This window comes from Carassius gibelio, chromosome B7 (assembly GCF_023724105.1).
Source record: "Carassius gibelio isolate Cgi1373 ecotype wild population from Czech Republic chromosome B7, carGib1.2-hapl.c, whole genome shotgun sequence".
In the NCBI taxonomy this organism is placed as follows: Eukaryota; Metazoa; Chordata; class Actinopteri; order Cypriniformes; family Cyprinidae; genus Carassius; species Carassius gibelio.
The window spans coordinates 39734873-39758944 of NC_068402.1; the positions used below are offsets into that span (position 1 = coordinate 39734873).

Consider the following 24072-nt stretch of genomic DNA (forward strand, 5'->3'; position numbering starts at 1 on the left):
CATATCTGTATGTGGTGGAGAAATTACTTTTACTTTCACATGTAATAAAGATTGACTGCACTTTACAGGAACAGCCCGGAGGAGTATATCATCTTTTCAATTATACACAAAGCTAGGTGTGTGTCAAGGAAAAGAAGCCTTAGACCGCACGTCTAAACATGTATTTGAACATGATTATACTCACCGAGTGATTGCATCACAATCTCTCTAAATAAAGATGTAATCCGTCAGTCGAGATGAGTTTGTGTGTGTGTGTGTGTGTGTGTGTGTGTGTGTGTGTGTGTGTGAGTGTGTGAGAGAGAGAGAGAGAGAGAGAGAGTGTGATTATTTTAGCACTTTGTGGTGGTCAATAACCAGGAAAACGGCAGCTTTGTGGATAAAATTATGTATAAACACACAAAATAAATAAATAAATAAGTGAAATATTGTTATATTTTATATGATCTTTGATCCCTCTTTCAGAAGTAATCTTTGCACAACTCCAGCACTGAACTGACCCTCGTTTGTGAGGCAGACCGGTGTAAAATGTTATGTAGATCATTTTTATGTAAACAGGGACACGTCGTAATGGGAAACCCGGCACAGCAATAATCAACCTCTCTCTATTTTACTTGGGAACTAATGTGGTCACAACCAAAGTTTACAGGTCTGTGTTCTCTGGAATCCTCTGAAGCGGTGGACTTCCGTGTTTCACCGGATTTGTGTATAGCACTCTGTGACTGTTACATTTACATTCAATCATTTAGCAGACACTTTTAGTCAAAGGGACTTACAAATGAGAACAACAGTTAGTCTAGCACACTACACTATGTTTGTATTATTATTAATATTTTAAAAGAATATAGAGTAGACTAGAAATTAAAAGGTAAGTGCTAGTATCAGAGGGACTGTTTTTAGGAGGATTCACTCGAAATACTCTTTGCTTCACATCTAGCACCGAGTCTGGTGTTGAAATGGGTCTCTGATTATTTGTTAAATCGAATTAATATTTGCTGGAAATTTTGATATATGCCTCTAGATTTTAAGAAGTTTTTGATTTCCATATTTTAGCATGCAGTAATGTCTGTTTCTCTTGCCTCAACACTGATCCACTTCCTAAATTACAACAAACAGTCATAGACACATATTGGTCATATATAATAAATTACTTTATTACAAATTAATATTTAATATTGGGTAAGTGGTCAAAATACAGTAAGAAAAAGATCTGCGTGGTGTTTCTTAAAGGATGGAGTCTTTCCATGTGACGGAAACGATTTAAGAAAAATAACCTTCTTACAGCTCACTTTATACATCAGTCATTAAGATGCATTTACCGAAAGAATACATAAGTGATCAGATATACATTATTATAACAATTGTTGTTGTTAATGTAATGAAAAATATCTCTCATATTAGTATTTCATGTAGTCTATCGGCTAAATAAAGGATGAGGAGCCCCGGACCTGTGTGTGCTTCAAGCTGCACAAAACTAAAGCTGTATCAAACACTGCACATCACACTCACTGATGCTTCTTCAATTAAACCACTCTCGAACTGTTTCTGAAACACACAGAGGACTATTTCGGTCTTTCTTCAACCTTTAACACTTAAATAAAGCATTAGATTTACACTCGGCTCTGTTCCGTGGCTGATGCTCGCCTCGAGTTTGATCTGACCGGGGCGAAACCAACATTTCCTCGCCGCGGGTTTTAGTCTCCACAGAAAGCCAAGGACCTCTGCTTGATGCTGACTTTGTTTCTACTGCGCTAAACTATTTTAACACTCGAGTTTTGCCCCTAAATGTAGGAGAAGAAAACACAAGCGCGAGCGGCTCTCGGAGGCGCGCAGACAGCGAGCGGGCGGGTTGAGTCTATAAGGTTCTCATGTGTTGTTTAAGAGCGCGGCGCTGCTCGAGCGACACTCATTGAACTCAGTGTTTGAAAGACTGTGATTCCGCTCCGAGAAATGGCAGAAACCGCTCCAGCAGCCGCCGCTCCGCCGGCCAAAGCGCCCAAGAAGAAGTCCGCCGCCAAAGCCAAGAAAGCAGGTCCCGGCGTCAGTGAGCTGATCCTCAAAGCCGTGTCCGCGTCCAAGGAGAGGAGCGGAGTGTCCCTCGCCGCCCTGAAGAAAGCTCTCGCCGCCGGCGGATACGACGTGGAGAAGAACAACTCCCGCGTCAAGCTCGCCCTCAAGAGCCTGGTGACTAAAGGCGCCCTGCTGCAGGTCAAAGGGACCGGCGCCTCCGGCTCCTTCAAGATCAGCAAGAAGCAGACCGAGACCAAGAAGAAAGCGGCTCCTAAAGCCAAGAAGCCCGCGGCCAAGAAACCCGCTGTTGCCAAGAAGCCCAAGAGCGCAGCTGCAAAGAAGCCCGCCGCTAAGAAATCCCCCAAGAAGGCCAAGAAACCCGCCGCCGCTAAGAAGGCCACAAAGAGCCCCAAGAAGGCGACGAAGAGCCCCAAGAAAGCGAAGAAGCCCGCGGCGCCCAAAAAAGCAGCCAAGAGCCCCAAAAAGGCCAAGACCGCCAAACCCAAGACGGCAAAGCCTAAAGCTGCCAAGCCTAAAAAGGCAGCTCCCAAGAAGAAATAAATCTCTTCTGTTTTCTTCCCCAACGGCTCTTTTCAGAGCCACCCACAAACTCTGAAGAAAGAGCAAAAAGAAAGGCCTGCACTAGCCTTTCAAAAAATTGTGTATACTTGTCTGTTTTTTTAATACTTATTTTACAATATAACAATACCAATAGGCCCTTTTAACACTAGCTGGCTCTGATTATTATTATTTTTTTTCTTAGCGTTAAAATAAAAATGTAAAATAAATAAATTACCTTTCTATATGTACTGTGTTAAGATAACTGAGACGTATGTCATTCCTCTTTTGATGATTTTGATTGCTTCCATTCTCTTCTTTTGTAAGTCAAATTGGATAAAAGCATCTGCTAAATGCAAATGTAAGTAATTATTATAAGACTGCATCTGAGTCTACATGACTGGAAATGTTTTACATGTTGACTGCATTTAGAAAAAAAGTTATTTACGTTTATTAATATATTAATTTATTAATGGATCAGCAATCTCAATTTAATTAAGTTGGAAAACAAAATAATTTTTTTTTGCACACACACACACACACACACACACACACACACACACACACACACACACACACACATATATATATATATATATATGTGTGCAAAAAAAAATATATTGTTTTGAAATGCTGTACAGTCCGCGCGCAGATGTGGAGGCGTGGCTTTGTCGGTGGATGTTGGAGGGAAGTTCAGTGATTTGTTTAAAATCTTACAAGGTCTAAACCAATGGGCGACTGTCACGCGCTTTTAAAAGCAGAACAACGGACATCATTAAGTTATTATTTCTTTTCTTTACTAAAGTTCAAGTATCTTGTAATCGAAGATGAGCGGAAGAGGCAAAACCGGGGGCAAAGCGAGAGCGAAGGCCAAGACTCGCTCCTCCAGAGCAGGGCTGCAGTTCCCCGTCGGTCGTGTTCACAGACTTCTCCGTAAAGGGAACTACGCAGAGCGCGTCGGTGCCGGAGCTCCCGTCTATCTGGCGGCTGTGCTCGAGTATCTGACCGCTGAGATCCTAGAGTTGGCTGGAAACGCCGCGAGAGACAACAAGAAGACCCGAATCATTCCCCGTCACCTGCAGCTGGCGGTGCGCAATGATGAGGAGCTCAACAAACTCTTGGGTCGAGTGACCATCGCTCAGGGCGGCGTGCTGCCCAACATCCAGGCCGTGCTGCTGCCCAAGAAGACCGAGAAACCCGCCAAAGCCAAGTAAACCAGAGTCCGCTCTGCTTCTCCAACACAAAGGCTCTTTTAAGAGCCACTCACTTCATCTGACAGAGAGCGATTTACTTTCGTTTTCGTTCATGATACACCATGCAGACTACTTGAAATAAATATATATACGTTCACTTACGTCCTTGATTGTTTTAATTGGACGTTTATCAAACGTGAATGGTGTAAATCCAATTTATTTTGCTAGTGTGTCAAAGGTTCTGGAAATAATCATGCAAGGTGTTTATCTTGATAATAGTCAGCTTGGCTTGAAGTCTATGAAGGAAGGTGTAGAACTGTACAAAAGTCATAACTAGATGTATCGATGCTTTTGATCGCTCGTCAAAATTAAGTATTAAAAATATAATAAAATATATAAAAAAAGACTGTTATATTGTAAAAAATTTTATACTGCTGCCTTGTGGTTAGGTTTAAAAGAGAGTTCCGTGAAAGTTTCAGGATGCTTACAATGACTGTGTGAGGATCCTGCTGAAAACACAAGATGGAGCAGAGTATGTGATCTGTTGTGTAAGGATAAAGTACGATGCTTTCAGGCTTTAATTATACATTTATTCTCTGTTGGATGATTCACAGAATGCTATTATGATGCTGTTGTCAAAACTTAAATCATTTACCAATGAGAAAGTGTTTTTTATTTTATTGTAACCGTATTTTATGTTTTGCTGAGAGACCTTGATTCTGAAAATAAAGTTGAATTAATATATAAATGAATGATGCGTAAAGTACTAAACAGAAACAAAGCATTTTGAGCGGGAAACACAGACAGCCCCGTTTGAACACAGAAGCGGCGCAGTCATTGGCTAGCAGTCATGGGCAGAGGTCACACATCAGCCAATCACAAGCCTCTGCACCCTACTGACGCCATAAGCTCGTGACCGTATGATGCTTTAAAACCAGACGCATGAGACAAAAGAGCATTTTCTACGTGCTCAGAACGGAGAGAGAAGTTGATCGCAGCGATGGCAAGAACCAAGCAGACCGCTCGTAAATCCACCGGTGGCAAAGCCCCGAGGAAGCAACTCGCTACTAAAGCCGCCCGGAAGAGCGCCCCAGCCACCGGCGGCGTCAAGAAGCCCCACCGTTACAGGCCCGGGACCGTGGCTCTCCGAGAGATCCGCCGCTATCAGAAGTCCACCGAGCTGCTGATCCGCAAACTGCCTTTCCAGCGTCTGGTGCGAGAGATCGCTCAGGATTTCAAGACGGACCTGCGCTTCCAGAGCTCCGCTGTCATGGCCCTGCAGGAGTCCAGCGAGGCTTATCTGGTCGGTCTGTTCGAGGACACCAACCTGTGCGCCATCCACGCCAAGAGAGTCACCATCATGCCCAAAGACATCCAGCTGGCCCGCCGCATCCGCGGAGAGCGCGCTTAAACCCGCCGCTGACAAACACCCCAAAGGCTCTTTTAAGAGCCACACACACCGCACTGAACGAGACCGTTTCCACTGTAATGATGCTTATACCAAAAAGAACCGATAGGAAGTAATACTGCTTTCATAGTTTCATATTTCCTGAGTTTTATTAATTCTAATATCTCATTACTACAACAACGATGATCTGCAAGTCAAAGCATCTGACAAATACATGAATGTGTAAATATGATCTTTTTAATATGTGACCTAACACTGAAAGTAGGGACACAAGTCGGTTCTGGGGGATTTTGAGTTATTCACAGATTCTAAAAGTGTAATCTCCAAGCTTTCCAACGATGGAAATCTGATAATATTTGGAGAAGTTGTGGCCATTTGAAGGTAGGCACTCAAAGAATCTCAAAATGGTGAAAAATGGCCTCTAAACATTGTGCAGTTCTCATCTGCTGGGATTGACAATAGGGCTCATTTACATCTCATTTAGATAAGCCGTACCCCCTGTAAAGCTGCATGCTTGCATAGCAACGACACACACAATGGGAAAAATCCCACTGCATACTACTAATAATAAAGGAGAATGTGCATTGTAAATGTCAGTAATTTATCTTTTTTGACTTTTATAAAAACGATTTAGAGGCTGAAATATGTGAGGACTTTTTGAACAGGATTCTGTGATAACCGTGATCATTTTGGTCATTATAATCATGAAATAAAATTTTCATGCCATTTCATCTCTAGTTATGATCAACTATGATAAACTAAAATCAACTATAATTATATGTTTTTATAGTATAATATGCAAAGTACAATTTTCTATAATAAAATGTTTTATCTCTGATTCTGTTCTTTTCTCTGACAGATTACCTCACGTGGGAAACACTTAACGCAACACGTAAATGCAAGTAACTAATGTAAATCATGCATAGTCCACGAATATGGAGCCAGAAGAGTCTCAATAAAGATAAATGCACACACTACAGTCACATATGCACACATAGGATTCATACATGCACACACATAATTCATAAATACACACACAGGATACACAAATGCACAAAAAATTCACAAATGCACACACAAAATTTAAAAAGCACAGAAGATTCACAAATGCATACAAAATTCAGAAATGCACACAAAAATCAGAAATACACACACAATTTAGAAATGCAAACAACATTTACAAATGCACTCAAGATTCACAAATGCACAGGACAAGATTCAGAAATGTATTTCTGATGCACACACACATATATCTTGATTTACAAACTGCTTGCGGTCTGTGAACTTCACTGCATTTGTGTGTGAATTTTGAGACTCCCTTGACTTGGCTCGACACACAAATGCCTTTTTTTAAACAGGGAATGATCTGCAACCAATCAGATATCTCCCTTGTTTTAGCCAATCACAAGAATGCACCCCACGTGGGGGATTGTTTACTTATAAGCCAATCAGCGAACGACTCACTTTCCTCACGCAGCGAACGACTCACTTTCCTCAGCGAACGACTCACTTACCTCACACAGCCGGCGACTCACTTTGCGCAGCCAGCGACCCACTTTGCGCAGCGAACGACTCACTTTCCTCACGAGTCACGCAGCGAACGACTCACTTTCCTCACCCAGCGAGCGACTCACTTTCCTCACGAGTCACGCAGCGAACGACTCACTTTCCTCAGCGAACGATTCACTTTCCTCACGAGTCACGCAGCGAACGACTCACTTTCCTCACCCAGCGAGCGACTCACTTTCCTCAGCGAACGATTCACTTTCCTCACGAGTCACGCAGCGAACGACTCACTTTCCTCACCCAGCGAGCGACTCACTTTCCTCACGAGTCACGCAGCGAACGACTCACTTTCCTCAGCGAACGATTCACTTTCCTCACGAGTCACGCAGCGAACGACTCACTTTCCTCACCCAGCGAGCGACTCACTTTCCTCAGCGAACGATTCACTTTCCTCACGAGTCACGCAGCGAACAACTCACTTTCCTCACCCAGCGAGCGACTCACTTTCCTCACGAGTCACGCAGCGAACGACTCACTTTCCTCAGCGAACGATTCACTTTCCTCACGAGTCACGCAGCGAACGACTCACTTTCCTCACCCAGCGAGCGACTCACTTTCCTCAGCGAACGATTCACTTTCCTCACGAGTCACGCAGCGAACGACTCACTTTCCTCACCCAGCGAGCGACTCACTTTCCTCAGCGAACGATTCACTTTCCTCAAGCAGCGAAGTTGAGCGAACGATTCACTTTCCTCACGCAGCGATCAACTCACTTTCCTAAGCGAACGACAGCCAGAGAGCCACTTTCCTCTCGCAGCGGACCACTGACTCTCTCTTCATGTAGGGACTGAATATTATAATTAAAGTGACTTCTATATTGCATCCAAAAGAATATTTAGATATATTTAAATATTCAAAAAGGTTTAAACATTTTTTTTTTTACTTTCATTAAAATATTTCAATAAAATGAAATAATTGCCTATTGCAAATTTATGAATCCATGGTTAACTTTTTTTCTGCAGTCACTGGGCTATATGTATTGAGACATTTTTAAATTTATATTTAGTAAAAAATAATAAAAAATAAACCTGAATTGTAATCTAAACATCTGTATTTTCATACAATTTAATACAATTGCTGTGTGAACACGTTCATGAGATTGGCTTATAAGTAAACAATCCCCCCACGTGGGGTGCATTCTTATGATTGGCTAAAAGAAGCGAGATATCTGATTGGTTGCTGATCATTCCCTGTTTAAAAAAAAGCATTTGTGTGTCGAGCCAAGTCAGGGGAGTCTCAAAATTCACACACAAATGCAGTGAAGTTCACAGACCGCAAGCAGTTTGTGAATCAAGATATATGTGTGTGTGCATCAGAAATACATTTCTGAATCTTGTCCTGTGCATTTGTGAATCGTGTCCTGTGCATTTGTGAATCTTGAGTGCATTTGTAAATGTTGTTTGCATTTCTGAATTGTGTGTGTATTTCTGAATTTTGTGCGCATTTGTGCATCTTGTGTGTGTATTTATGAATCATGTGTGTGCATCTATGAATCCTGTGTGTGCATATGTGACTGTAGTGTGTGCATTTATTTTTATTGAGACTCTTCTGGCTCCATACACGAAGTGTTGGCGAAATAACACATTATCGGACCGGAGAGAATAATATGGAATTTCTTCCAGAAAACTTCTTGCACAAAATAAATTCAAGCACTTTCAATGTCCAATGAAATGACATTCGCATCCTCTTCTGTGGTCTCTTCTGTGATGTGACCCTTGGCGCTGGGCATGTGACGTCTCTTGCCTCGTCAGCACAGAATGGCCTGATTTTTTCATACAGATAGGTCTGTCTGTCAATGTTCAGTCCAGTTGGGCCCAGGACAGGAAGACCATCGATAGGGGGCAGATCTGCTCCGTCGCGCAGTAGCTGATTTTCGACAGGTAGTGCATCACGGTGAGTTTTTGCAAGCACCACAGCTGGTCTCTTGGCGTCAAAGCTGTGACAGAATAAGCACATAAGACATTTTCACAAGTTCACACTTACATATAATTAGCTGAAGTATTATAGTGCATATTTGGCGTGCTGTCCGGGGAAGGGGCTCCGAGCTCGGGAAAGGCCCGAACCTAGAGTACCCCCCCGTATATGTAAAAGTGTAAAATTAACTCTAGTGGAGGAGATGGGGATGGAGGGGGGATGCTGACAAACCATCAATGGAGACAGGTAGGCTAATTCAGCTGTATTTATACCCTAAGGTTGATTATATTAAGTGGCTCCACCTGTGTTAATTAGGCTAAGTATCTGACCTGCTCCTCCCGAACCTTGTTATGAAACTGCATTTCACGAGTTCACACTTACATATAATTAGCTGAAGTATTATAGTGCATATTTGGCGTGCTGTCCGGGGAAGGGGCTCCGAGCTCGGGAATGGCCCGAACCTAGAGTACCCCCCAAAAAGCAATAGCGGAAAGGACGGCCGCCAGACTAAGGACCCCCCACAATAGCTTGACATCTGGCGGGGACTGATTTTTTTTTTTTTTTTTTTTTTTAAAGCAGGTCGGAAGGGCCTATATGTACTCCAGTGATTGCAACTTTACCTATTGGAGAAATAGGCACCACCGGCCGCTTGTGTCGGACTATGTGATTTAGGGTGGCCGGTCGGGGGGGTTCAAGCCGTTGCACAACCGGAGCACCTCACTGCATTGGAACGGATGAGCCCCACCGGCCGATAGTGGAGGAGCGACGTGATTGGATTGGCCGACCAGGAGGGCCCGAGTTGTCTCGCCCGGAATAGGTCACGGTGTTGGCGTACGGGCCCTACTGGCTAATGAGCCCCTGCTAGTCAGTGGGCAACCAGGGCAGATACCTAACCGAGAGGACCCATAAAGCCTCCGACTGGAGATCAAGACTCAGGACGACGGACGTGTAAGTCCTCTCTGTTTGAGCAGATAAACAGCTTTGGGCTGCCGACAAAGAGGACTCTTGCAACACCCAACGGGAGATCAATACTCACGGCAACGAAGGGATAAGTCTCGCCAACTGTAGAAAGGAAAAGGTAAGGTTGTCTAGACGGGAGGCTCTCGCCGACGTCCGATGGGAGCTCAATACTCAAGGCATCGAACGGATAAGCCTCGCTGACTGTAGGAGAAAAAGGTAAGGGTGTGTGGCCTGGAGGCTCGCGCCAGCATCCCGAGGGAGCTTAATACTGACGGCATCGGATGGGTAAGCCTTTTAGACCAAAGGATGAAAAAAGTTGTCTGGCCGGGAGACTTCGCAACCATCTGACGGGAGCTCAATACTCACGGTGTCGAATGGGTAAGTCTCGCCGACCTTAGAAAGGAAAAGTAATGTGGTCTAGGCGGGAGGCTCTCACCGACGTCTGATGGGAGGTAATTACTCGCGGCATCAGACGGGAAAGCCTCCCCGAACGTAAGACGGAAAGGTAAAGTTGAATGGCCAGTATATGGCCAGACAGTGAAGGAGGTTTTTTTTTTTTTTTTTTTTTTTTGGTGACCGATAAGGGTTTGGTGGGCTTCTTTAATATGAAACTGATTAGTTCTGAAATAACTTTGGTAAGCTTCTGAAGACCATCTCCCTAGAGTTTGTATCTGCTGTTTGGAGAGGCCTTTTTGGGCTGCTGATCTTGCAGTGCCTGACAGGGGTTCAATACTAAGAACAATTTGGTTGTCTAAAGGGTAGATGCTATGAGGATTACTGCATAATTGTTTAACGAATCCAATGAGCTGCTTCCGATATAAAGTCAGAAAATCTTGGTGCAGTCATTGTATTTGAAAAATTAAGTGTACAAAATAAATATAGAATTTCCTGTGCCAGTGTACCTCAGATGAGTGCCATTAATCAGCGATATGGCCATTGTCAATCATCATCTTGTCAGTGCGTGAGATCGACGATACGTATACGTATGTAATCGTGCTTGGGTGGAGGAAGAGAGAGACTCTGTTCTTGTCATGGCATGACTTTTTGCTGTTTTAAATCATGCGGGTGAAAGAAAGAGAGCCTATGGAATCACCGATAGTCTAAAAGAATATACTGTCAGATGCACTGATAAACTGATGTTAAATATGAAATTATTATAATTAAAACAGCTAGTTCATGTAATCGGGTACTACGGTCATCTCGCTTGTCTTGTGAAAAATTTGCCGCATCTGCACACGGAAGTTATCTATCTAAATGATCTGGAAATCGGTCAATGGTGAAACAATAGAGGATTTCATTTAAAGTTTAACAATTAAACCCTAATATGGACATAAACGAACATGTTAAATATAGTATTCTAAACCGGTAAATATATTTGGAGTAAGGTTTAGTTGAAACTGATGCATTGGTCGTACGCGCTCCGGACCATGCGCCTCATGATGAGACCGACACAACACCACAGAAACAAAAGAATGAGATACATTCTAACAAAACTGAGGCATTAAACTTAGTTAGTGAGGCTTGTTAAAATATTGCGCACCCCAGTTTACTTGTTACAGTGCAATGAAATACTTGTATCTGCAGACGATGTACGTCTGTTTGTGGATTGAGACTTCTTCATCGCCTACAGGCTCGAATCATCTTTGCAAGCACGGGTAAGCGTGAAATGAAATAACGGAGCAGTTTGGTAGCTGAATTATAGTGGCCGCCTAATAATGATAATAAAATAAAATAATAGGAGAATGAGTCTAATATCGTCTTGACTATAATCGATACGTAATACTATCACCACCACCTAGGATGGATGGGCATAACTTGGAAGCGGAGGTGATGTCGACTTTTGCCAGAAGAGAACCAACGACCCATTGAATGATGAAAAAGGATTTTTTTTTTTTTTTTTTGAGGAGATACAGAAAAGGCTCCTGCGGGAGCAGACACTACTGCGGCAGTGAGGAGATACGGAAAACAGATAAGTAAAGGGGAGCATGAGAAGAAGAGGAGAGATAGCTGCTTTGGCCGCCTGCAGGGCTTGCTAACCCATCCAAGTGCACACATACAGCAGTGAACACACACGCCATGAACACACACCCGGAGCAGTGGGCAACCATTTATGCTGCAGCGCCCGGGGAGCAGTTGGGGGTTCGGTGCCTTGCTCAAGGACACCACGGTCATGGTATTGCCAGCCCGAGATTCGAACACATGACCCTAGGGTTAGGGGTCAAACTCTCTAACCACTAGGCCCATCTTCCCCCCCCTTGGCTGTGGGAAGAGTAGACAGGTTAGTAACATTTGATGGGGCAACCTAAAAAATTAATGCGTAGCCTACTGTGTTGCCAGCTTAGCGATTGGTTGCCTACTTTGACAATTCCTTAAGCCTTTGTCAACATTAGTACGTTCCTGTTGGAAAAGCATCATTCCTCTTGTTTTGGCCTTCCAGCCTTTTTAAGCAGCCTCCAAAACGGATACATTTGGAACACTGGTTTCACATGGTAGTATAGACTTTGGAAACAGAGGCTTCTGAAATCAATGAACATCATAGTCTTGTAAAACATACCTATAGACAGGATTATGGCAATAACGTTAATTGCGGTTATGTGCTATTCACTTCCAAGCAGTTTCTAAAGATATTTACGTGCATGCTTTTCATATTATAGACCTAGAAAGACAACAATTTTTACTCACACTTGCTGTCCTGCGGCAAAACGAGGGTAGTGGTTTATTAGATAAATTCTAAGCGATCACGCCAGTAAATGGTGAAATATATCCCTAAATAAATTGATCCTGCCAGAATAGTTGCATGAAACTTATGTCTGTGTGAGGTTTAAACATGCACGGTAAGGCAGATAATATCTTTGGACATTTCAGTGTGGATGACGACTATGGGAAAAAGCCTTGGCTTCGTGGTAAAAATTGGCATCATCATCCAACAGAACTACGTCATAACCTCATTTAACAAACTTTAAGCCACATTCCATGGCACACGACATTTGGACACGATTGTCATATTTCTCCCTCTAGCGGCAGTCGTGCAGAACTTTCAAACTGGTCGTGCAGCAACTGTTACCTTGGCATGTTCACCATGGTAAAATTAATAATTTTAATGAATAAAATGTATGAATACATCGTCACGAATTAGATGACCCCCAAATAAGACCGTAGGTTTTATGGGGCTAATCAAATAATTAATGGTCTAATAATTATTTCTCCCATAATTATTATAAACCACCATTTTACATAAATTGCGTTTGAAGAATAATGTTAAAGTTAACAAAATATTGGCTCGGTGAAGAATAATGTTAAAGTTAACAAAATAATGGCTCGGTGGTTCGTGAGCGTCGTCTCGCGGCGCGTCTTCTTTTAGCGCGTGTTCGAAACCCGTACCAACACAGATTTACTTTATTTTATTTTTTTGTTTATCCTACTTACTTCAGCCGCTACGGGCGATCATACCTATAACTTGTTATCTCTGCAAGAATATCAAAATCATGCAATGAGCAAGTCTGCGTTTATTAGGCACTTGATATCACGTCAGTTTGTGCTTTCAGAATCGGCGAATCTGCTGCCGTCGTTCCAGCACATCTGCAGCGGAGACCTAAACAGGAAGTTGGTCACCAGATAACACGGTAACCAGTGAAACCGTAACACCGGAAGTAAAAATTCAATGCAACTTCTGCATTGACTTTTGGGAAATAAGCCATAAAAACGTAACCATACATGGTAGACTTAAAAACAGCTACGGCTGTACTAAGCGATAGTATATGTTTATATAAACGCCAAAAGTTCATGGGGCACTAACCTTGTTTTGAGATAAATGCGTTTTATTCGCGATGTCTTGGATAAGTACTTCATTACCCACAATCCCACAGTGATGCATCTGATTGGTGGAGCTCGTGTAAATGTCTGGTTAAACCCTGCGAAGGTCCGTGAAAACTGAAGATCATTAATAAAAAAATAAAATAAAAACCTGTGTTGCGTCTTTTTGCAAGGTAGACTTATCAGTGCAATCGTGTGCTCCTTGGCTGGAATGATTGCTTTTTTCAAGGAGGAAAACAAGTGTTCAAATGGGTGATAACCACTTTAGATAGGGTCATGTAAAGGTAGTTGAGTGTAGCGTGTCCGAGGGTCAGCTTGTGGGTTTTGGAAGGGCCAGCATGAGGGACAAGACCTACAAAGTTTTGGTGAGTCTTGCAGGGAGGTTGGTAACATTAGCATTATCGTCCACTACTGTAGCCTTCATATGGTATGAGTCAAATCATGCATTTTATGATGCCACTGTCAAAACAATATTTAGCCTAGGCATACCGTTTTGTCCATTTACTGAACATTTGTGTAATGGCAACGACATGTGTTGACTACTGAGCGGTGATTGCAGTCAGGTACAAAGCACTGCATGTTGCTGTGGTTGTTGTTAACCGCTTTCAAACGCGCACACAATATATAAAATACACGATGATAAATATAAAAAAATCAATACACAATACCTATATAAAACACTATTTATTTACACGATTAATACTGAAAGAACTGCTATTACTGCACATTCACTATATAATATAAAATACACTGGAGGAAAAAGTTCGCGCGGCCGTCGTCAGATTTGGAAGTCGCTCAAAAGGCTCGGTCGCGGCTGTGTGGCTTCAGTCGAATTCAGTGAGGCGCGGTGGTTTATGGGATGAGTAGTTCCTGCGCTCGAAATGAAAATATGTACACAGTCTTGTACCTTTGACTTTTTTGGATTTTCTCTTACTTTTTTCACTCGAAATGATATGTTGTTTGTTATTGCACCCGCCCTCCGAGGGAAGCGTGGCTACTTATTATGCAGCGCTCTGGCCGGCTCTAGCTGATATCAAAATTCAATGAAGATGGACGCCGCAAAGATGATCGCAGAAGAGCAATGTTTTGAAGTACTTCTTCGACACTGATTCTGAAGACGATCTGAGCGACGATGAAAGCAGCATAAGAAGACTGTATAATATCCCTAATCTACAACTGAGCGAAGATGAAGACGAGGAAGAATGTATCGGACTGGTGTCAGACGAGTTGGACCGTAAGATATCAGACGCTATATCGATAGTAACATTTGATGGGGATAAAGACAGAGAAATGGGGAAAATCCGTAACTTTGACTGTAAATGCTACACGAGGAGAAAAGATAACTCTCTGCATGGGAGACAGTCCTGTAGCCAGAAGCTTTCTCCAGACATTATGTACGACATACGGCTGGATTCTTTAGAGTGGCAGGACATGCGAATTATTGGACATTTAGAGGCAAATAGACGCACAGTGCAAACTTTGGAGATGGTTACATCAACAAAGAAGACCCCAACAAAGAGAAAGTGTGCCCGAACTACTTATTTCATTGGAGGCATCGAGATCTGCAAGAATACTTTTCTGTTTCTTATGGGATGAGTCTCCATAAACATCAAAATTTGTCGTTTTGTGTTCATTCTAAGAACACGTACACGTTATCTCATGTTTAGTCCATGTCTAGACCTTCCCATTTCTACCTATTGTTATTGGCAGAGACACCCTGGCTGATATAGTCAAGCACTTTGAAGAGAAAGGGGCAAGACCACGTTTAAGAAAGAAACACTCACTGCCACGTCCACCAGCCAGGTTCATCGGCCCTGAGGATATCAACAGAGTTGTGGACTTCATAAAAAACTATGCAAAAGACAATTATATTGTTCTATCTGCATTCAGAGTAGTTTGGAGATATTGGGCTTCAAAGTTTTTGTTTAATTTTGTTTGAATTAATTTGAAAAGAATTCCAACCACCACAAAACCGCTCGTCCTCACAGCTATGAACAAAAGGAAAGTGCTTTATCTCACAGTCAAAAAATTAAATAATAATAATAAAATTATGTATTTATAACAATCTACGATAAGAATGTCAGCAAAAAAAAAAACAAAAAAAACACACTGCATAAAACCTTGTAATATTGATAAAGGCAACAGCAGTACCATAAAAATGGTGCATGGGGTCTTAATAATAATCGCAATAAATAAATAACCCATCATTTAGATACATTGATAAAATCGAAATGTAATATAATAAGTGGTTTAAGCGTTAGAAACCAAGAGACAAGTGTAGATGTAATCCAGTAATGTGGTCTGAATGGAAGAAAACTAGAAGACTCGCTATGACACAAGTGGATATTTCTGTACAATATGGCCCTCGAAAGTAGCGGTAAACGGCTCAAATTTACATCTTCACGTAACCTATGGTTTTAACTTTAAAATAAGAAGCTCTTCGAGTGAGTGGATGGGTGGCTCTTAAAAGAGCCTTTGGGGTGTGTCTCGGGGTCGGACTGCTCTACTTGGAGCTGGTGTACTTGGTGACGGCCTTGGTGCCCTCGGACACGGCGTGTTTGGCCAGCTCCCCGGGCAGCAGCAGACGCACGGCGGTCTGGATCTCTCGGGAAGTGATGGTGGAGCGCTTGTTGTAGTGAGCGAGACGAGACGACTCACCGGCGATGCGCTCGAAGATGTCGTTGACGAAAGAGTTCATGATGCCCATCGCCTTCGAAGAGATGCCGGTGTCAGGATGAACCTGCTTCAGCACTTTGTACACGTAGATGGCGTAGCTCTCCTTCCTGGACTTTCTGCGCTTCTTTCCTCCTTTCGCTGCGGTCTTGGTGACGGCCTTCTTGGAGCCTTTCTTCGGCGCGGACTTCGCTGGTTCGGGCATGATGATGTTTCCGATTCAATCTCTCAGAAATCAGTAGCGGACTGAAATCATACAGGGCTTTTTATTCACTCGTCTATGCTAATTCTGTGGGACCTCGTGATTCCGAGTTGTCATTGGTCAGACCCATAAACTTGTATTTAATTGGATCATTCAAGGCGTTACTGAACTGGAACGAGAGCCAATCACGGGACCTTAAATTATAGCTCCACCCATCACTCCATGTTTGAACGACACCCACCCGACTGGGTTTCCTTTGTTTCATTTCCCGCTGTTTTTATAGTAACATGTTAAGAAAATAAATAGTTCTAGATAAATATCACGCACACATTTTAAAACATTGTAAATCTATTAAGGAAATTACGGAGGAAAAAAAAAAAACACAGAGCATTTAGTTTTTACGTTTACTATTGTCCGTTGGCATTAATGACACCGTTTTCATATTTAATACTGTAATTAAAGCTGCTTTGACATAATCCGCATCGTCAAAAACGCTATATAAATAAAGGTGTCTTGACTTGATAACCTGGGTCTCTGTTGCTAGTTCACTGAAATTTTAAAAAGGAGCCTCTTTGCGGGAAATATAACATTGGCCTTTATCTTCTGCACAATACTGATCGTATACTTCAACGTATGTAACGTTACGGTTTAAACCCTTAAATCAGTTGCCATCTTTTTAAACAGACGCTGAAAAAATAAACAAGCTTCATGCTATAATTTCTTCCTTTATTTTAAGGAAAAGTTCTCGATGTGAAGCAAAAATGAGCAACGCAATCTCTTTCAGTGAGAGTGTGGGTGGCTCTTAAAAGAGCCGTTGGGTTTCTTCTCGGATCTGAAGCGGTTTATCCTCCGAAGCCGTACAAGGTGCGTCCCTGTCGTTTGAGCGCGTACACAACGTCCATGGCGGTGACGGTCTTTCTCTTGGCGTGCTCGGTGTAGGTGACGGCGTCGCGGATAACGTTCTCCAGGAACACCTTCAGCACACCGCGGGTCTCCTCGTAGATCAGACCGGAGATGCGCTTGACTCCGCCGCGGCGAGCTAGACGACGAATGGCGGGTTTGGTGATTCCCTGGATGTTATCGCGCAGCACCTTACGATGACGCTTAGCGCCTCCTTTCCCGAGTCCTTTACCGCCTTTGCCTCTTCCGGACATGGTGAGATGATCTCTGTTTCAGTCAAACGACGAATACAAACATATAGCAAGTGCTGCAGGGAGCCTTTTTACAGTTGTTTACAGGACCTAAATGAAACCAGCTTCGCGTCACATGACTCACCCCTCCCCCTCTAGTTCGAGCAGGAAACGATGACTGTCCTTTGTTTCTCCTTCTTCTGCTTCTATATTAACCAGCTCTCTCTTCCAAGATGCTAATCGACTGAAAGAGGCTGGAATAGTGGTGTATTTCTGTTGGGTACCAGCACACATTGGGGTATCTGGTAATGAAGTTGCTGATAAACTAGCAAAAAAAAGCACTAGACAAGACGGAGGTGGATGTTAAAGTACCTATGGGGAAAAAGGAGGCAAAATCGATTTTAAAGAGAAAGTTGATGAATAAGTGGCAAATTAGATGGGACAGTAGTAGCACAGGGAGATGGTGTTATAGTATCACACAGACAGTAGGGAGGATACATTGTCAGGGAAGAAATAGGAAAGAAGAAGTATTCCTGTCTAGGTTAAGATCGGGACATACAGGGTTAAACTCAACACTGGCAATAATGGGGCTACATGAAAATGGATTATGTGATGTGTGTATCTGAAAATTTATTTCATGTATTATTTATTTGTAGTAAGTATAATATTTTCCGGGATGTATTGTTCAGTCATCTGAAGAATGGAGAGGATAGAACGAAGAATGAGGATATTTTAGGAAAGGGATTAATGGATAGACAGATGTATATAATTACGTTTATATATGATTCAGGTTTGGGATTTAGAATATGATATACTTGAAATGTTGAACCTGCCATGGGGGCTGAGTGTGGACGGAGGAGCTGAACACGCAGCGCCGGATGAAGCACAATGAAACCTCTATTATGATAAATAATGATGATGCATGTGGGATGATAGAGTAGGGTTCAACCAGGAAACATAGTTAATGGTCCATTTGTGAAAGAAGGAAGAGGAAATAGTTTTAAACTTTAGACTTATCACCCAAGGATAATTTGCCGATAATGCTCATTTGGAGTTAATCGCCATTAAACAAGAAGAAGAAGAAGAAGAAGAAGAAGAAGAAGATGCTAATCTGCACAAAAATCCTGATGTATAATCGAGACATCGTCTGATGAAATCAAATACACAAAAGACATGAAAAAGGCAATACCTTCCACAAAAAAGACTAGAGTAATTTATAGTAAGTACTCTAGTGTTTTTGAACCATACTAAAGGTGCTGGTCATATAATTAGAATATCATCAAAAAGTTGATTTATTTCACTAATTCCATTCAAAAAGTGAAACTTGTATATTATTTTCATTCATTACAGAAAGACTGATATATTTCAGGTGCCAAGTCCTGTTGGGAAATTAAATCCGCTTCTCCATAAAGTTGGTCAGCAGCAGGAAGCATGAAGTGCTCTAAAATGTCCTGGTATACGGCTGCGTTGACCTTGGACCTCAGAAAACAAAGTGGACCAACACCAGCAGATGGCATGGCACCCCAAACCATCACTGACTGTGGAAACTTTACACCTCAAGCAACATGGACCTCAAGCAACATGGATTGTGTGCCTCTCCTCTCTTCCTCCAGACTCTGGGACCCCGATTTCCAAAGGAAATGCTAAATTTACTTTCATCAGAGAACATAACTGTGGACCACTCAGCAGCAGTCCTGTCCTTTTTGTCTTTAGACACTTCTGACGCTGTCTGTTGTTCAAGAGTGGCTAGACACAAGGAATGCGACAGCTGAAACACATGTCTTGCATACGTCTGTGCGTAGTGGTTCTTGAAGCACTGACTCCAGTTGCAGTCCACTCTTTGTGAAGCTCCCCCACATTTTTGTATGTGTTTTGTTTCACAATCCTCTCCAGGGTGCGGTTATCCCTATCGCTTCTACACTTTTTTTCTACCACATCTTCGCCTTCCCTTCGCCTCTCTATTAATGTGCTTGGACACAGAGCTCTGTGAACAGCCAGCCTCTTTTGCAATGACCTTTTGTGTCTTGCCCTCCTTGTGCAAGGTGTCAATGGTCTTCTTTTGGACAACTGTCAAGTCAGCAGTCTTCCCCATGATTGTGTAGCCTACAGAATTGTCCTCAATCCTGAACATTATTACAATATTCAAATTTTCTGAGATACTGAATTTGGGGTTTTCCGTAATTGTCAGTTATAATCATCTAAATTCAATTCAAGTTTATTTGTATAGTGCTTTTTACAATACAAATTGTTACAAAGCAACTTTACAGAAAATTATGTTTCTACAATATTTGGTAGAAAGTGGTATGACAGGATTTTTAGAAAAATGAATACAAGACGTAGTCAGCCAGGCAAAGAAACATTATTATTAAGTTTATTATTAAACATTATTATTAAGAAATAATATCATTAAGAAGTAATAGTTATGATGCAGTCACACTTGCAGCAATGCTTGTTAGTTCTGTTTGTTGATTCAGGGTTAGCATCATCTGGGGTCCTCTGAGGGTCAGCATCATCTCTTCTCAGGTGTTCTGGATTCCAGACTGGAGCTTGTGTAAATCCTAGTTACCACGGGATGAAGATCCTGTGGCAAAACAGAGAAACACATAGAGACATCACTAGCATAGCTGCTGATCCAATAAAGTAAAATTAATTAGTTTAACCCAAGCTAAAGAATAAAAATGCGCATGTGATCAGATGCAGCTACACTCACAATTTAAGATACATTATTCAAATGCTTGGCGAAAGAGATACGTTTTTAATATAGATTTAAACAGAGAGAGTGTGTCTGAACCCCGAACATTATCAGGAAGGCTATTCCAGAGTTCGGGAGCCAAATGTGAGAAAGCTCTACCTCCTTTAGTGGACTTTCCCATCCTAGGAACTGCTGGGCCTTTTTTACAATAGAGTCAATGTGAATGTCCCACTTCAGGTCCTGAGAGACAGTGGTGTCCAGGAACCTGAATGACTCCACTGCAGTCACAGTGCTGTTCATGATGGTGAGTGGGGGGAGAGCAGGGGGATTTCTCCTGAAGTCCACGATCATCTCCACTGTTTTGAGCGTGTTAAGCTCCAGGTTGTTGAGACTGCACGAGACAGCCAGCTCTTTTACCTCCTGTCTGTAAGCAGACTCGTTACCTTCTAGCATGCTGCCATTGTATTTATCACTTAAAGGCCATGTTGCAGGTTAACCACCACTTTCGATTAATGGGTACACAAATTAATCAAGATATGTATATCCTTTTTAAAATGTCTCAAAAATGGTCTTAAAGACCTATTTTTTAAGTTTTTGGTATTAACCGTTTTTTTTTTTACGCAACTCGGTGATGATGTCACGTTGGGGAGAAGTCGAGGAATGGTAGCTTCAGCCTAGTATGATGCAGCGTTCCAGGCAACCCGTAACCCTAGTTTTTCCAACCTTAAACCCGTGAAATGCACTGGAACGGCAATCAAACCCATAACTTCCCACCCGTGAACTCGTGTCTTGTACTAGATCGATGTACTCCGAATTCTGAGGTCACACAGCACGCGAAAAAACGATGACAGCCCCTATGAATAATACTGCCTATGGATGCAGTGTTTATGCAAGTGGTACACGTTGAAAAAACGATTTTAGGGCAATGTAACGTTGCAATAAAATAAATAATCTAGTTACAATCCCTTGCGCTCAGAAAGTTTGGCATAACTTGCCTGGAATGGTACAAAGTGGTTATTAGTGGTATGAAATAGTAATTATGAGCTCAAAAACCTGCCTGGAACGCAGCATCAGAACTATAGTGACTGACTGGGATGAGGAAGAGGTGGCAAGAGCCAACATGTATGATGGCCCGCAGCCGTATAATTTTGAACCAGCCCGTGCCTTTTTATTTATTTTTTTATTTTTTACTGTCACTGAGTAGAACCGAGTGAAAAAAAAAAATCAACGTTTTCTTTATATTTAGTGGCAGTGGTCATGACGTTAGTTCAGATAAGTACCGGTAACCGTTGTCATAGTGTCGTTGTACTGGTAAGCTTTGTCTTTGTCATCTAGAAATAGAAGGCATCATGCTAGCTATACGGAAGATTCTAAGCGTTTATCTCTTCCTCCGGTGCAAATGTTGTTGCAAACTTAGCCGCGTGTCTGTCGCTGTGTTTGGCAGGTGCTTGTGTGGGCGGTTCTGTCCCATGGAAAGCGCTGGAAAGCTTGTGCTGTAGGGACCGAGTGCGTTTGGGTCGCTGTCGGTTGATATCTCTCTATCTATCTGTCTGTCTATCTATCTATCTATATATCTAATCTATCTATCTATCTATATCTATATTTATCTATCTATCTATCTATCTATCTATATATATATATATATATATATATATATATATATATATGTATTTATCTATTTATCTATAATTTGCGTTATTTAAATACTTTCGTCTTTCTAGTCACTCTCAATGCTCTCAAGGCGGGCTTTGGTAAATTCTCTCCCCAACGTGACGTGATGCATTGCATTGTGGGGGAAAGGAGACCGCTGTAAGATAGTGTTATATATTCACGAGGCCAGCAACCAAATGCTATCAAACATACTTTACTGGTGTTCAGATCACATATTGATTACATCACATTTCACACGTGCAAATCACATCACGTGATTTAAATACCCTCTTCCCAGGCATAGGAACCAATGACTGCTCATCATGCATATATACACATTATCCCAAATACACCACATTTCCTCCCCCATTAAAATCATACACCACATTATCAGTTCAAAAGCACCACATGTGTTCAAATTCTCAATTTCTAAAACGCTGTGGTAATTTAATAGTTCGTTTAGAGCGACGTAGACCCCCTGGACTTGGAATCAGGGGTTCTGTTAGTTCAAAAGGTACCTCAGAGTCAAATGTACCTGGAATTCCAGCAAATCCAGAATCTTGATCATTGAGTTCAGCATTTTGAGCTTGATCATTAGATTCAGCAGATTGAGCAGTCTCCTTTTCATTCGGTGGCATTGGAATCTCTGAGGACGAAGTGCGTGGTCTCAATTGATCACCATGCCGTCTATACACAGTATCCGATGCTGGATCACGTACCTTGTACGAAACAGGTCCTGTCTGTTGTGTAATCACTCCAGATAACCACTTCGGATCTCCTCCCACTGTACTTCGCAGGAAAACAGAATCATCCACAGCAAAGGATCTCTCTCTTGCCCGATAGTCATGTTGATTTTTCTGCAAATACTGTTTTCTGCGAACCGTCTCATGAATGTTTGGTTTCAGGAAGTCCAGCCTGGTGCGGATGTGTCTCTTTAAAAATAAATCAGATGGTGACTGACCTGTGGTACAATTAGGAGTTGTGCGATAGCGCAATAAAAATAAAGATAGTCTATCATCAATGCACATTTGCTCATTAGTCAATTGCTTCATACCCCTCTTGAACGTCTGGACATATCTTTCTGCCAATCCATTTGTTGCTGGGTGTTTTGGTGCACTTCTGGTATGCATAATACCATTCTGCTTCACAAATCTTTGGAATTCATAAGAAGTAAAAGTAGTTGCATTATCAGTCACGATTTGTTCAGGTAATCCATATGCAGAAAACAATCTCTTCAATCTGGTAATAGTAGCTTGAGAAGTAATCTGTGACATACGAAAAACTTCCAACCATTTAGAATGAGCATCAACAATGATCATAAACATGTTGTTCAAGAACGGACCAGCAAAATCCACATGCAACCTTTTCCAACACTCACCCGGGAATTCCCAAGGATAAAGAGGGACGTGACTTGGCATTCTTTGTTCTTGTTGACAGATTTGACACTCCTTGCAAACTCTTTCTATATCCGTATCAATTTTAGGCCACCACACGTATTTACGAGTCAGAGCTTTCATTTTAACAATGCCAGGGTGTCCTGAGTGAATTTCCTGTAACACTGATTTTCGAAATTTGAATGGTACAATCACTCGTGTGCCCCATAGCAGACATCCCTGTTCTACTGACAGTTCATCTCTTTTCGCGTATAATACTTTCAAATCATCTGACACTTCAATTGGCCAACCTTCCATGACATAACGAAACACTTTAGAAAGTTCTTGATCTGTTCTTGTCATTCTGGCAATCTGTGCTGCATTTAGAGGAGCTTCTTGAAGATGGTTTGTCAAAAGTGTGTTGATATTTGCTGAAATGGCTTCTGTTCCTACATCGGTAATTTCAGGTAATGGAATTCGTGACAAGCCATCTGCATTTCCATGATCTTCTGCCTTGCGATACATGATATGATAATCATATGCCGACAAAATTATCGCCCACCGCTGAATGCGAGCGGCAGCCATCATTGGGAAATGCTTATGTTCACCAAACAGAGTCACTAATGGTCTATGATCAGTTATCAAATTAAAAGATCTTCCCCAAAGATACTGATGGAATTTTTTAACTCCATAGATCACACTCAAAGCTTCCTTCTCAATCTGTGAATATTTCTTTTCAGCAGGGGACAAAGTACGTGAAGCATATGCAATGGGATGCTCGTCACCATTTGGCATGATGTGCTGAAGCACCGCACCAATTCCATAAGCGGAAGCATCACATGCTAAAGTCAAAGGCAGTTGTGGATCATAGTATACTAGCACTTTGTCACTGGTGAGCAATTCTTTACATCTACTAAAAGCACCTTGTTCCTT

At 42.1% G+C, this 24072-nt stretch overlaps 5 protein-coding genes across 7 annotated transcripts in view; 3 read left to right on the forward strand and 2 right to left on the reverse strand.

Annotated features, from left to right (window-relative positions):
- Positions 1 to 1887: 1887 nt before the first annotated feature.
- Positions 1888 to 2973, forward strand: LOC127962363 (histone H1-like). The gene has a single exon (XM_052561939.1). It carries the CDS (start codon positions 1948 to 1950, stop codon positions 2566 to 2568), a length of 621 nt encoding a protein of 206 aa, XP_052417899.1. The 5' UTR covers positions 1888 to 1947; the 3' UTR covers positions 2569 to 2973.
- A 392-nt stretch (positions 2974 to 3365) lies between these two features.
- Positions 3366 to 4484, forward strand: LOC127962379 (histone H2A-like). The gene has a single exon (XM_052561952.1). It carries the CDS (start codon positions 3393 to 3395, stop codon positions 3777 to 3779), a length of 387 nt encoding a protein of 128 aa, XP_052417912.1. The 5' UTR covers positions 3366 to 3392; the 3' UTR covers positions 3780 to 4484.
- A 124-nt stretch (positions 4485 to 4608) lies between these two features.
- LOC127962608 (histone H3-like) lies at positions 4609 to 5750 on the forward strand. The gene is made up of 2 exons (XM_052562234.1): positions 4609 to 4618; positions 4733 to 5750. The coding sequence occupies exons 1-2, from the start codon at positions 4609 to 4611 to the stop codon at positions 5167 to 5169; spliced, it is 447 nt and encodes a 148-aa protein (XP_052418194.1). The 3' UTR covers positions 5170 to 5750.
- Positions 5751 to 15558: 9808 nt separating this feature from the next.
- Positions 15559 to 24072, reverse strand: part of LOC127962387 (histone H2B) — a 966021-nt gene continuing 957507 nt past the window's right edge. For 2 of the 3 annotated variants that reach the window (XM_052561960.1, XM_052561959.1), the window contains exon 2: positions 15568 to 16159. In XM_052561960.1, the coding sequence (XP_052417920.1) occupies positions 15923 to 16159 (237 nt within the window). In that variant the 3' untranslated portion in view covers positions 15568 to 15922. Of the gene's footprint in view, positions 16160 to 24072 lie in introns of all 3 variants that reach the window. The other variant, XM_052561961.1, reaches the window with a different exon arrangement.
- The window catches only part of LOC127962369 (histone H3-like), a 931300-nt gene continuing 924234 nt past the window's right edge, over positions 17007 to 24072 (reverse strand). The window contains exon 2 of the mRNA XM_052561943.1: positions 17007 to 17385. The gene's annotated coding sequence lies outside the window, so the exon portion shown is untranslated. The remainder of the gene's footprint in view (positions 17386 to 24072) is intronic.

Coding starts and splice junctions, on each gene's coding strand:
- LOC127962363 (XM_052561939.1), top strand. CDS start 1,948: ATGGCAGAAACCGCTCCAGCAGCCGCCGCTCCGCCGGCCAAAGCGCCC.
- LOC127962379 (XM_052561952.1), top strand. CDS start 3,393: ATGAGCGGAAGAGGCAAAACCGGGGGCAAAGCGAGAGCGAAGGCCAAG.